This window comes from Homarus americanus, unplaced genomic scaffold, assembly GCF_018991925.1.
Source record: "Homarus americanus isolate GMGI-L3 unplaced genomic scaffold, GMGI_Hamer_2.0 scaffold41971, whole genome shotgun sequence".
Taxonomy (NCBI): Eukaryota; Metazoa; Arthropoda; class Malacostraca; order Decapoda; family Nephropidae; genus Homarus; species Homarus americanus.
Window position 1 is genome coordinate 220,001 of NW_024723608.1, and position 13,667 is coordinate 233,667.

Below are 13,667 nucleotides of genomic sequence, written 5' to 3' on the forward strand. Positions count from 1 at the left end.
ACATGTGTTTCTCATCTGTTGTGAAGGTACTGGTACATGTGTTCTCTCATCTGTCGTGAGAGGTACTGGTACATGTGTTCTCTCATCTGTTGTGAGAGGTACTGGTACGTGTTCTCTCATCTGTTGTAGAGAGTACTGGTACATGTGTTCTCTCATCTGTTGTGAGAAGTACTGGTACATGTGTTCTCTCATCTGTTGTGAAGGTACTGGTACATGTGTTCTCTCATCTGTCGTGAGAGGTACTGGTACATGTGTTCTCTCATCTGTTGTGAGAGGTACTGGTACATGTGTTCTCTCATCTGTTGTGAAGGTACTGGTACATGTGTTCTCTCATCTGTCGTGAGAGGTACTGGTACATGTGTTCTCTCATCTGTCGTGAGAGGTACTGGTACATGTGTTCTCTCATCTGTTGTGAGAGGTACTGGTACATGTGTTCTCTCATCTGTTGTGGGAGATACTGGTACATGTGTTCTCTCATCTGTTGTGGGAGATACTGGTACACGTGTTCTCTCAGCTGTTGTGAGAGAGACGTTGGCATTAATGTCCTTCTCTTTATAGTTTTAAGGGAACTTTGATCGTACACAGTAATGAATGTCTCCCGCTGCCGGCATCACATAAACAAACAACTTGGCAGCAAGGTGAAGGAGCTGCCAGGCGTGGGACTAATGAGTCAGGTGATTGGTCGTTTCTTAAATTCACAAAGACAACTTAAGCAGCTACTGAGCGCGTTCTCACCGAGCTCCTGTCTTACTGCGTTCACTATTGGCTGGCGTTTTTTTGTCAAATGCAAGACCGATGGCAGAGAAGAGGGAGAGAGGGTAAAGGTGGTGGAAGCCTTTGTTGTGCCGCCGTAACAAATGCGCATCAACGGGCGCAGCTGACAATGTCCTTGACTCCAGTACGACTCAATGTCCCTTATTTCAACCAGTTTTATTAAAGAAACCTGAAAAAAAACTAAAGAGTTATTATCATATTATAAACTTTGAAAAAGAGAACCAACGCCCCAGTCCTACCTTATAAAAATCATCAACATATAAATATTAAAACCTTATTAACCTCTAACACAACCATCATATTGTCAAAAAGGTATAAAAATTTAGAAAAAAAAGTAGGTTATATCTCATGGGAACTATGAAGTTGCCTCTGCTTACATCTGCCAGGAAGACAAAAGAAACATCACCTCAGTCCTGGAGAGATTAACAATATAAGCTAAGCCGGTTCTCAATCCTCCACCGCAATCACCTACATCACCAAGACATAATAATTTATAAGAATCAATTAATAGAGTCACTCGGATTATATTAATTATAAGATTATTGCGGAAAGATAATTTGATGGCGTTGCCCTCCAGGAATAGCCGACCAATCACAGCCGTCGTGGAGCCATCATAGTTTACAGCTAATGGCTATCACTGATGCTCTCAATCACATGCGAGGGCGGACACATGCAAATTATCTCGCCTGGCGTGCATAGATACACAAACAGACAGACAGACAGAGAAAGACAGACAGTAGTAGCGACGCACTCAGACACGCACGGATGGACCCTGAGATAGATATTAGTACTGGCAGCCGGACAGACGCATGGATGAACGCTACCACCGATACACGCAAACAGAGGCGAGGAAGACTGCCCCTCTCTCCTCTCTCTCTCTCTCTCTCTTTCTAAACGAGAGAGTAGAATAAACAGAGAAAGATAGGTAGATGATGTTAATAACTTACTAACAGAAGTAGTTTAACAAATAAGGAAACAGCAAAAGAAATAAATATAAAAATCGGAAGCCGTGGTACAGTAGGTCGGGCTGCAGCATTGCAAGTTAATAGCAGTCGTTGGCAACCCTCGCCAAATTGGCCGTCCGCCATTTTATTTATTGCGCTGTGGAGGGCGGGTCTGCTGCTGTGGAGGGGCGAGGTCTGCTGCTGCCCCTCACAGACAACCTTTGCTATACGGCTTTTGTGTTCTCTGGGTGGTGTTGTGTTATGCTGCTGTGCTCTGCTGTTATGCTGCTGTGCACTGCTGTGTTATGCTGCTGTGCTCTGCTGTGTTATGCTGTTGTGCACTGCTGTGCTCTGCTGTTGTGCTGCTGTGCTCTGCTGTGTTATGCTGCTGTGCTCTGCTGTGTTATGCTGTTGTGCACTGCTGTGCTCTGCTGTGTGCTGCTGTGTTATGCTGCTGTGCTCTGCTGTTATGCTGCTGTGCTCTGCTGTGTTATGCTGCTGTGCTCTGCTGTTATGCTGCTGTGCTCTGCTGTGTTATGCTGCTGTGCTCTGCTGTGTTATGCTGTTGTGCACTGCTGTGCTCTGCTGTTGTGCTGCTGTGTTATGCTGCTGTGCTCTGCTGTTGTGCTGCTGTGCTCTGCTGTGTTATACTGCTGTGCTCTGCTGTGTTATACTGCTGTACTCTGCTGTGTTATGCTGTTGTGCACTGCTGTGCTCTGCTGTTGTGCTGCTGTGCTCTGCTGTTGTGCTGCTGTGTTATTCTGCAGTGCTCTGCTGTGCTCTGCTGCTGTGTTATGCTGCTGTGCTCTGCTGTGTTACGCTGCTGTGCTCTGGTACTACTGGATAGACGGATGGAGTGGTAGAGTGTGTGCGGAGTGAGATCTAACACCTGTTTGTGACACCTAACCTAACTTAACCTAACTTTAACCTAACCTAACTTAACCTAAACTAACCTAACTTTTAGCAACCTAACCCAAACTAACTTCTTTACTTAATCTAACCTAGCCTTAACAGCAACCTAACTTAACTTTAACTTAACCTAACCTAACTTAACCTAACCTAACTAGCAACCTGGCAACTAACCTAACTTGCAACTACCTAGCAACCTAAACTAACCTAGCTTAACCTAACCTTCTAACCCAATTCTAACCTAACCTAAACTAACCTAGCAGACTTAACCTAAACTAACCTAATTTTAACTTAACTTAACCTAACCCAAACTAACCTAACTTTAACTTAATCTAACCTAACTTAACTTAACCTAACCTAACTTAACCTAACTTTAACTTAACCTAACTTAACCTAACTTAACTTAACCTAACCTAACTTAACCTCACCTAAACTAACCTAACTTTAACTTAACCTAACCTAATTCTAACAACTAACCTAACTTAATCTTACCTGTTGAGGGATATCAATATTGTATCGTAAGTCAAAGACGCGACGCCGACAAATTATAGTCTGAATCAAGTTCTGTAATCCGAGGGACTCGTAAGTTATTTTGCCTCTACCTTATGAACTCACTCCTAAAGCTACGAGGTTAAACATGTCATCCAAGTTGCTCTGAGACTCTACCGTAACCAGATGCTTCTCTCTGTAGTTACTTAGTTAAGAGAAAAATGTGGCTTTAATGTTGTTGTGAGAAGCTCTTGATACGTTCATTGTATCTAAGGCAGAGTATAAGAAATAACTTACTTCGATATTGTTTTGAGAGTCTGTCGTAAATTGATACATGCAGTTTATCTATAAAGTCAATAAATAACTTATTTCGATATTACAATGAAACTATCGTAGTGAAGATGTGTTTGTGGATTACACCCAAGTTAGGAGGAAGAAATTAACGTAACGGTGTAGAGAATGAGACGCAGCTCCCACTGACAGACAGGAGGCTTCGATTCCAAGTCTGCATAATGAGAGAAGCCTTACGTCGCATCGGATCCAATCTGGCCGAAGAAGGTGGGCGGACACCGATCCTCTTTTGTTACGCCGCCATGAACGCCGAAGATTCTCTCCTCTTTCTATTCCCTCTAATAAAAAAAATATTATTTACCTCAGTGTGTTGAACTAGCAAAGCTAAAAGTCAGCAATATCGTGCACGGAAAAGCTATATAATAAGCTTCTTGTGGCACGAGTATTGAAAGCTACTTTTTGCAATAAGACGGTGGAGCACGTAACCTCACCCCAATCCCCCTCCTTCCCTCTCCTCTTTTGTCTATTGACTTAATCTGCGCGCATCAAATTTATGTTATTGTCCATTTGTTCAATAATTCAATACTTATAGTCAGTATACAAGCAAGGAGGACATAAATTGTTGGCTGATTGTAACACATGTTGCGTTATATGTAGCCAGGGGAGTCGGGGGGACGATGCGCATTTGTTTTGCCGAGGAATTTATGAGAGCGAGAGTCATGTTGCATATTGTCTGCCTTGCATTACCAATGGTCACTCCGATGGTTTATTAATAGCCACGGAACTTGTTTTTTTTTATATAAAGTCTCGAGATTTATATACCTTGTAGTGTTGAAGGAGTGTTCGGGCGGTCTATAAAGAGCGCCTTAAACATGCATAAATCAACATAATATTTACAATTATCATACATCAGGAGGGGTATAGGGGGTTGGGTGAATCACGGCGTCTATAGTGTATGTGGCTCAAGGGACCCTCCACACCGCCCTAACAAAAGATAAACGCCGAAACCCTCATTGTTTTGAAGGGCGCTGGCCAGAAATAATGTTTATAGATGAGCTCCGTAACAAAACAAAAATACATCGTAAAGAATATTGAGACAAGAGATGGAGGCGAGGAGACATGCGTATGGTTAAGTTCTTAACAAAGTTATGAAGGAAGAGACAAAGGCAAGGTTTTGACCCCGTATTAACCATTAGGAGAGCAAGATGATAGGGTTTAAGGGGATAACTTTAACCTTTGGGACCTTGAGTCGTGCCGTGGACTGTCTCTGTAGCCACATTGTAGGGATAAATATAAGGTGGCTGGAGCTAGTATTAGGGGTTCAACACCTTATCCTGGCCTGTGACACCTAATTCCTTATAATTTTGCGCATATTTGTTGTATATGCCTTGAAGTCATGTTGTCTAGTGTGTACGGAGTCAGATTATTATTTACAGTTTTCCGAGTCAAATTTTCTTGAACATACATACATACATACATACATACATACATACAGTGTTTGTATATTATTATTATTATTATTATTATTATTATTATTATTATTATTATTATTATCAGATCCACAACACCGTCTAACTCCAAGGTTCAAATATCTTCACTACAGTAGACAGTAACTCATCGTCACTCCTCCGTCTTACAACACACCGTACACCCACCACTTAACACCGTACACCCACCACCACCACCACTTAACACCGTACACCCACCATACACCATCACCCACCACCACCACTTAACACCATTACACACCACCACCACTTAACACCGTACCCACCATAACACCGTACCCAACACCACCACCACCACTTAACACAATACACCACCACCACCACTTAACACCGTACACCCACCACCATAACACCGTACCACCACCATAACACCGTACACCACACCACCACCACCACTTAACACCGTACACCACCACCACCACCACTTAACACCGTACCCAACACCACCACCATAACTGTACCCACCACCACCACCACCATAACACCGTACACCACCACCACCACCACCACATAACACCGTACACACACCACCACCACCATAACACCGTACACCCAACACCACCACCACTTAACACCGTACACCCAACACCACCACCATAACACCGTACCCACCACCACCATAACACCGTACACCCACCACCACCACTTAACACCGTACACCCACCACCACCACTTAACACCGTACACCACCACACCACTTAACACCGTACACACCCACCACCACCACTTAACACCGTACCACCACCACCATAACACCGTACACCCACCACCACCACCACTTAACACCTGCACCACCACCACTAACACGTACACCCACCACCACCACTTAACACCGTACACCCACCACCACCACCACTTAACACCATGCACACCACCACCACCACTTAACACCGTACACCACCACCACCACTTAACACCGTACCCACCACCACCACCACTTAACACCTTACACCCACCACCACCACCTAACACCGTACACCCACCACCATAACACCGTACACCCCCACCACCAACATAACTGTACCACCCACCACCATAACACCGTACACCCACCACCACCACCACTTAACACCGTACACCCACCACCACCACTTACCGTACACCCCACCACCACCACCCACTTAACACCGTACACCCACCACCACCACTTAACACCGTACACACCCACCACCACCATAACACCGTATACCCACCACCATAACATCCCCACCACCACCATAACACCGTACACCACCACCACTTAACACCGTACACCACCACCACCACCACTTAACACCGTACACCCACCACCACCACCACCACTTAACACCGTACACCCACCACCACCACCACTTAACACCGTCACCCCACCACCACCACCACTTAACACTGCACCCACCACCACCACTTAACACCGTACACCCACACCACCACTTAACACCGTACCCACCACCACCACTTAACCGTACACCCCACCACCCTTAACACCGTACACCACCACCACCACTTAACACCGTACACCACCACCACTTAACACCTACACCCCACCACCACCACTTAACACCGTACACCCACCACCACCACTTAACACCATGCACCCACCACCACCACTTAACACCGTACCACCCTCACATGTTCACTGGCTAATACCTGAGTGATGGTCCGTCGTCAGGTAGTTGGTCAGGGTGTGGGTCAGGTGAAGGTAAGGTGAGAGTGGTCGACCATCTACCACTGGTCAGGGTGTTGTGGTGATCAGGGGTGTTGTGGGGATCAAGGTGTTGTGGTAGTCAGGGTGTTGTGGTAGTCAGAGTGTTGTGGTGGTCAGGGATGTTGTGATGGTCAGGGTGTTGTGGTGGTCAGGGTGTTGTGGTGGTCAGGGGTGTTGTGGGGATCAGGGTGTTGTGGTAGTCAGGGTGTTGTGGGGATCAGGGTGTTGTGGTGGTCAGAATGCAGTAATTGGGTCAGGTGTTGGGATCAGGGTGTTGTGGTAGTCAGGAGTGTTGTGGTAGTCAGGGGTGTTGTGGTGGTCAAGTAGTTGTGGGGATCAGGGTGTTGTGGTAGTCAGAGTGTTGTGGTGGTCAAGTGTTGTGGAATCAGGGTGTTGTGGTGGTCAGAGTGTTGTGGTGGTCAGGGTGTTGTGGTAGTCAGGTGTTGTGGTGGTCAGAGATGTTGTGGGGATCAGGGTGTTGTGGTAGTCAGGGTGTTGTGGTGGTCAGGTATTGTGGGATCAGGAGTGTTGTGGTGGTCAGGGTGTTGTGAGTAGTCAGGGTGTTGTGGTGGTCAGGGTGTTGTGGGATCAGGGGTGTTGTGGTGGTCAGGTGTTGTGGGGATCAGGGGTGTTGTGGTGGTCAGGGTGTTGTGGTGGTCAGGTGTTGTGGTGGTCAGGGTGTTGTGGGGATCAGGGTGTTGTGGTAGTGAGGGTGTTGTGGGGATCAGGGTGTTGTGGTGGTCAGGGTGTTGTGGGGATCAGGGTGTTGTGGTGGTCAGGGTGTTGTGGTGGTCAGGGTGTTGTGGTTGTCGGGTGTTGTTGTGGTCAGGGTGTTGTGGGGATCAGGGTGTTGGTGGTCAGGGTGTGGTGGTCAGGGTGTTGTGGTTGTCAGAGTGTTGTGGTTGTCAGGGTGTTGTGGTGGTCAGGGTGTTGTGGTGGTCAGGGGTGTTGTGGTGGTCAGGGTGTTGTGGTGGTCAGAGGTGTTGTGGTGGTCAGGGTGTTGTGGTAGTCAGGGTGTTGTGGTAGTCAGGGTGTTGTGGTAGTCAGGGTGTTGTGGTAGTCAGGTGTTGTGGTGGTCAGGGTGTTGTGGTGGTCAGGGTGTTGTGGGGAGGGGGATAGGAGGTGTCTGCTATTGGTGTTTAATGTTAATTGATGCGTCATTGTCAGGGTCTGCTAGGTGTGTGTGTGTGTGTGTGTGTGTGACCTGGCACTATTAACGGGCTGGTCGTCAATGTCAATGTGGGTATTATTTTGTCTCTTCAATAACGAGAGTGTAGGTAAAGGCACAGGTACAGGTAGAGATACAGGTACAGGTAGAGGTACAGTTACAGGCAGAGGTGCAGGTACAGGTAGAGGTACAGGTACAAGTAGAGGTACAGGTGGAGGTGCAGGTACAGAGTGAGGTACAGGTACAGGTGGGGTACAAGTAGAGATATAGGTACAGTTACAGGTACAGGTACTGTTACAGGTAGAGTTACAGGTAGAGGTACAAGTAGAGATACAGGTACAGGTAGAGATACAGGTACAGGTAGAGTTACAGGTAGAGGTACAGGTGAGGTACAAGTAGAGATACAGGTACAGGTAGAGTTACAGGTACAGGTGACTGTTACAGGTGAGGTACAGGTAGAGGTACAGGTGAGGTACAAGTAGAGATACAGTGCAGGTCAGGTTACCAGGTACTGTTACAGGTAGAGGTACAGGTAGAGGTACAAGTAGAGATACAGGTAGAGGCACAGTTACAGGTACAGGTAGAGGTACAGGAAGGAGGTCAGGGAGGGAGACCAGGGAGAGATGGAAGGAGGGCTGCTAGAGAGGAAGGAAGGATGGCCAGGGAGGGAGGGAGGACAGGGTATCATTTGGACATGAACCACCCCCATTTGTGGCCCATGAGATGGTACCTGAAGGATTAGGAAAACACACACACACACACCTCTCTCTCTCTCTCTCTCTCTCTCTCTCTCTCTCTCTCTCTCTCTCTCTCTCTCTCTCTCTCTCTCTCCTCTTTCATTAAATCTTCGTTGTATTTCCATGGTTAGTGTTTAAGCGCTGACTAATTCAGTTATTCATGTAATTGTTATATAAAATATATGGTGTTTGTTGTTATGTTTTTGTTTATAAAGAGTAAACGAAATATATTTGTTTTCTTTGTTAGTTCTGAGTGTTTTTATTGATGGTGGCGGTGTGGTGGTGGCGGTGTGGTAGTGGTGGTGGCGGTGTGGTAGTGGTGGTGGTGGCGGTGTGGTGGTGGTGGTGGCGGTGTGTGGTGGTGGTGGCGGTAGTGGTAGTGGTGTGGTAGTGGTGGTGGTGGCGGTGTGGTGGTGTCTTTATATCCATCTGTTGTTATTAGTTGTGGTTGTTTGTTTAATAATAATGTTCATTTATTATTATTTAAGTTGTGGTTGTTGTTTGTGTACTAACGGTGATGACTCTTCCTGTACAGTGCTGGGAGGGCTGTGAGCTGCTGACCACGAACTACCCTATATGGAGCATCACTTGTGGCCAGCTAGACAAATGTGTGAGTATCTTACTGTGAGAGAGGTCAGTAGACTTGAGTGGGTGCCAGATACAGTACTGGCACTCTCGATGAAACTTGAAGGGGCACTGTTGTGTTGTTAGTGATCGCTATATTCGCGGTCACTTCTGATAGTATGTAGCCGGTTACTGATGAAAATGGCCAAATATTGTAGATACTCATTATAACCGTCTTACAGTGAACAAAGTCAGTGCAGGTGTACAAAATATTGCATAGACATTGCAGGGCAGGTGTATAAACCATGTAATAGGCTATTTTCGTTAGGTTAGGTTAGGTTAAGTACCACTGGGATAAATTAAGATTAGATCAAGTTACTGTTGGTTAGGTTAGGTTAAGTACCACTGGGATAAATTAAGATTAGATCAAGTTACTGTAGGTTAGGTTAGGTTAAGTACCACTGGGATAAATTAAGATTAGATCAAGTTACTGTTGGTTAGGTTACTTTGTTTAAGTTAGGTTAGGTTATAATTGTTTAAGATAAATGGTGTTGTAGTGTACTCAGGTGTTGTGAACTAACGTGTTGTGCTTTTCTGTGTTGCAGGAGGAAGGTTGTGAGGCAGCGTGCGCCTTCCACTCCTCACACCCCAAGTCTGTGGTGCCCCTCAGTCAACACAACTCTCGCCTCACACTCGTCTTCAGTGGCTCAGCGGCTCAGTGGACGCTCTCTTGGGGCCGAGACGCCCCCAGGGAACATGTGGTCTTCGCCCTCTTCACCCGCACTCCCGGCAAGTCTTGGGACCTCAGACTCCAGACAGCAGACTTTGGCGCCGCTCTTGACGACGTGCCGACGGGGTCCGACATGAAGCTGGTGGCCGTAGCGGAGTCCGGCGTACTCTCCGTCATCATCACGCCCTACGCCCCTCCCGCCCACCCTAAGAGCATCATGAAGCCCGCCCTTGGCTTATCTCGTTCTCAGGTCTCTGCTGAACGCCCCGAGACCAACGGCATCGAGGTAGACGCAGTCGAGATGTGGCCTCTACTGCACGAGACCGAGGTCGAGGAGTCAGGTCTCGTGGCCGCAAGAGTGTGGTGGGCGCCTCAAAGTCCCCGCGGCGGTGACTACTTGGTGACCTGGGAGGTTGAGGGCGGGGGGCTCAAGGGTCACCTGTATACTGACCTCCCTGAGGTTGACCTTACCCTATGGCCTGAGACTGTTTACCACGTGCAGGTAGAGCTGGTCACCGGCCCACTGGGGGATTCACTCCGCTCAGCACAACTCACCCTCGATACCCATAACATCACTCTCGCCGCCCACGCTCGCCAGAACGACATCACGCCCACGCTGCCCCTCGTTCACAAGGCAGTGACGCCTGTGCAGCTTGAGGTAGTGCTGGGAGTGGGCGCTGGAATCCTAGCGGCTCTCCTGGTGGTGGCGGCGCTGGTGTGGAGACGCAGACAATCATCTGGACTGACTTACGACACCACCACTGCCTCCTCCGCCAAGTGGGGCACCTGGAACCGCACTCTGTCGGACCTCACACTAGACGAGTCCTTGGTCGTCAAGAACCACAAACTGCCCCAAGATTCCACCAACCCCGCCTTCCCCACGCCTGCACGCCCACCACACGCCCCCGTCTACACCCTGGCACCACCCCCACACCATCCCTCCTCTTCCCTGTTGAGCCTGGTGCGCCCTGTCCACACCCACGTCAATCTATACAGTGTTGTGCCTCCCGCCCCGGACACCCGTTCTCAGGTCTCCAACATCTAGGTAATTACAGGACCTCAGGACCCAGCCATGCTGCACCTGACAACACACCTGCCCTGAGTGAACTTTATTAAGTGCCAAGGCTTACAATGCTACAGTTTTGCTCTATGTAAAGTGCCAAGCTACAGCACGACCCTGCGTGTCATAGTGATCTCTTAGTAAGTGCCAAGATAACTGTACTGAAGCCACATGTGCCAAGATAACTGTACTGAAGCCACATGTGCCAAGATAACTGTACTGAAGCCACATGTGCCAAGTGTTGTAATAAATGTGTTGTTATGTGAAGGTACAGCTGCTGGGTTGATCCACTAACACACCTGAGTGGTGCAGTCAACCCCTGGCGAGGAGTCCTCATCACACTGCTGCTGTTCTTCCCTCAGGAGCTCCAGATGGAAGGTCTCGAAGGACACAATTACCTGCCGTCGAAGGAGGGAAGAACTCCACTTTCTATCCTTCGACTTCAGACGGTGACCAAGAGGACCTTCTCCTGCCTCCCTCCCCCTACACTTTCCCTCCATCAGGAACTCAGGAGTGAGAACTTATTTTCAGCTTGTGTAGGGGTGTGGTGGGTGGTGTAGTAGGTATGGTGTGGTGGGTGGTGCTGTGGGTGTGGTGTTGTGTGGGTGTGGTGCGGTGGGTGTGGTGCGGTGGTGTGTTGAGCCAAACTGGTGTACATAACTTACACACAACATTCCCAAGGTGTTCTCAGTGGGAACTTGTTTTAGTCAATGCGGTGTTTTGTATCTGGAAGCCAAAGTTCCTATATTATCAGTAAAGACGACCACGACCACAACACAAGTGGTTTCTACACGACACAAGTGTTCATTTACTCAATAAAAAAATATCTTTTCTTATGACTGAGCATTTAACACGAGTGAAAAGTGTGTCCAGGGCATTTATTGGGCATTATCGCTCACACATTACGTCACTGAGCGTATTCATGTTCAGTATTTGGTCGTGGTCGTCGTCACTGTTGTGCTTGATCGACGAAGAATCTTCATATTTTATACTATTATTATTACCCATTCATTCTGTATACATGAAGCCAAAGATGTCAATGTGTATTTCAGACAGAGAAAGTTTAGTGTGAGACAGAGACAGTTTATGTGAGAAACATGCACAGTGTGTGAGACAGAGACAGTTTATGTGAGAAACATGCACAGTGTGTGTGAGACAGAGACAGTTTATGTGAGAAACATGCACAGTGTGTGTGAGACAGAGACAGTTTATGTGAGAAACATGCACACTGTGTGAGACAGAGACAGTTTATGTGAGAAACATGCACAGTGTGTGTGAGACAGAGACAGTTTATGTGAGAAACATGCACAGTGTGTGAGACAGAGACAGTTTATGTGAGAAACATGCACACTGTGTGAGACAAAGACAGTTTATGTGAGAAACATGCACACTGTGTGTGAGACAGAGACAGTTTATGTGAGAAACATGCACAGTGTGTGAGACAGAGACAGTTTATGTGAGAAACATGCACACTGTGTGAGACAAAGACAGTTTATGTGAGAAACATGCACACTGTGTGAGACAGAGACAGTTTATGTGAGAAACAGTCACGGTGTGTGAGACAGAGAGACAGTTTATGTGAGAAACATGCACAGTGTGTGTGAGACAGAGAGACAGTTTATGTGAGAAACAGTCACAGTGTGTGAGACAGAGACAGTTTATGTGAGAAACATGCACACTGTGTGAGACAGAGACAGTTTATGTGAGAAACATGCACACTGTGTGAGACAGAGAGACAGTTTATGTGAGAAACAGTCACAGTGTGTGAGACAGAGAGACAGTTTATGTGAGAAACATTCACGGTGTGTGAGACAGAGAGATGGGATATGAGAGACATGACCGAACTTAATGACCCACCGAAGTATCTGTTGGAACACGACCAGACAGTCTCCGATATGGACAGTTACTGAAGCCAACGTTTGAACCAGTAGGTGACACAACTGAAACCAACTGTAAATATGGACGTAGGTGGGCGTGTTTGGTGTAGATGGGCGGCGTACTTGCTTAGCGGATGAGCGAGTGACGGGAGTGAGTGTTGGAGGGGGGTGACTAGAGTGTGAACCCCGAGAGTGAGACAGCGAATCAGTGTATCATTCCAAGTCTTCCATTTGTGGGAATATCCGTGACCTGACTTAAGATAAAGGTCATATAATAACGCCATTAAAAATAAGGTCAGAAAACAAGTGAAGTGCGGCCACATAGGTCAACCATCCTCTTAGTCAGGTCACGTAACGTAACCTAAGTCAGTACTGTATGACGTCATTGTTATGTACATTCAATAATAATAATAATATTATTATTATTATTATTATTATTATTATTTACTTATATTATTATTTATTTATATTATTATTATTATTTATATAATTATTATTATTATTTACTTTTATTATTATTTATTTACATTATTATTATTATTTATTTATATTATTATTTATATTATTATTATTATTATTATTTATATATTTATTATTATTATTTGCTTTTATTATTATTTATATTATTATTATTATTATTTATATAATTATTATTATTATTTATTTATATTATTATTATTATTTACTTATATTATTATTTATTTATATTATTATTATTATTATAATCATTAATATTATTATTATTATTTACTTATATTATTATTATTATTTACTTATATTATTATTTATATTATTATTATTATTATTATTATTTATTTATATTATTATTATTATTTACTTATATTATTATTTATTTATATTATTATTATTATTATTATTATTTATATAATTATTATTATTATTATTTGCTTTTATTATTATTTATATTA

At 45.6% G+C, this 13,667-nt stretch overlaps 1 protein-coding gene across 1 annotated transcript in view; it reads left to right on the forward strand.

Moving 5' to 3' along the window:
- LOC121863682 overlaps nucleotides 1-13,138 on the forward strand; it is a 48,637-nt gene extending 35,499 nt beyond the window's left edge. Inside the window, exons 3-4 of the mRNA XM_042362425.1 lie at nucleotides 9,043-9,117; nucleotides 9,677-13,138. Of these exons, the coding sequence (XP_042218359.1) occupies nucleotides 9,043-9,117; nucleotides 9,677-10,846 (1,245 nt within the window). The 3' untranslated portion in view covers nucleotides 10,847-13,138. The remainder of the gene's footprint in view (nucleotides 1-9,042; nucleotides 9,118-9,676) is intronic.
- Nucleotides 13,139-13,667: the final 529 nt, after the last annotated feature.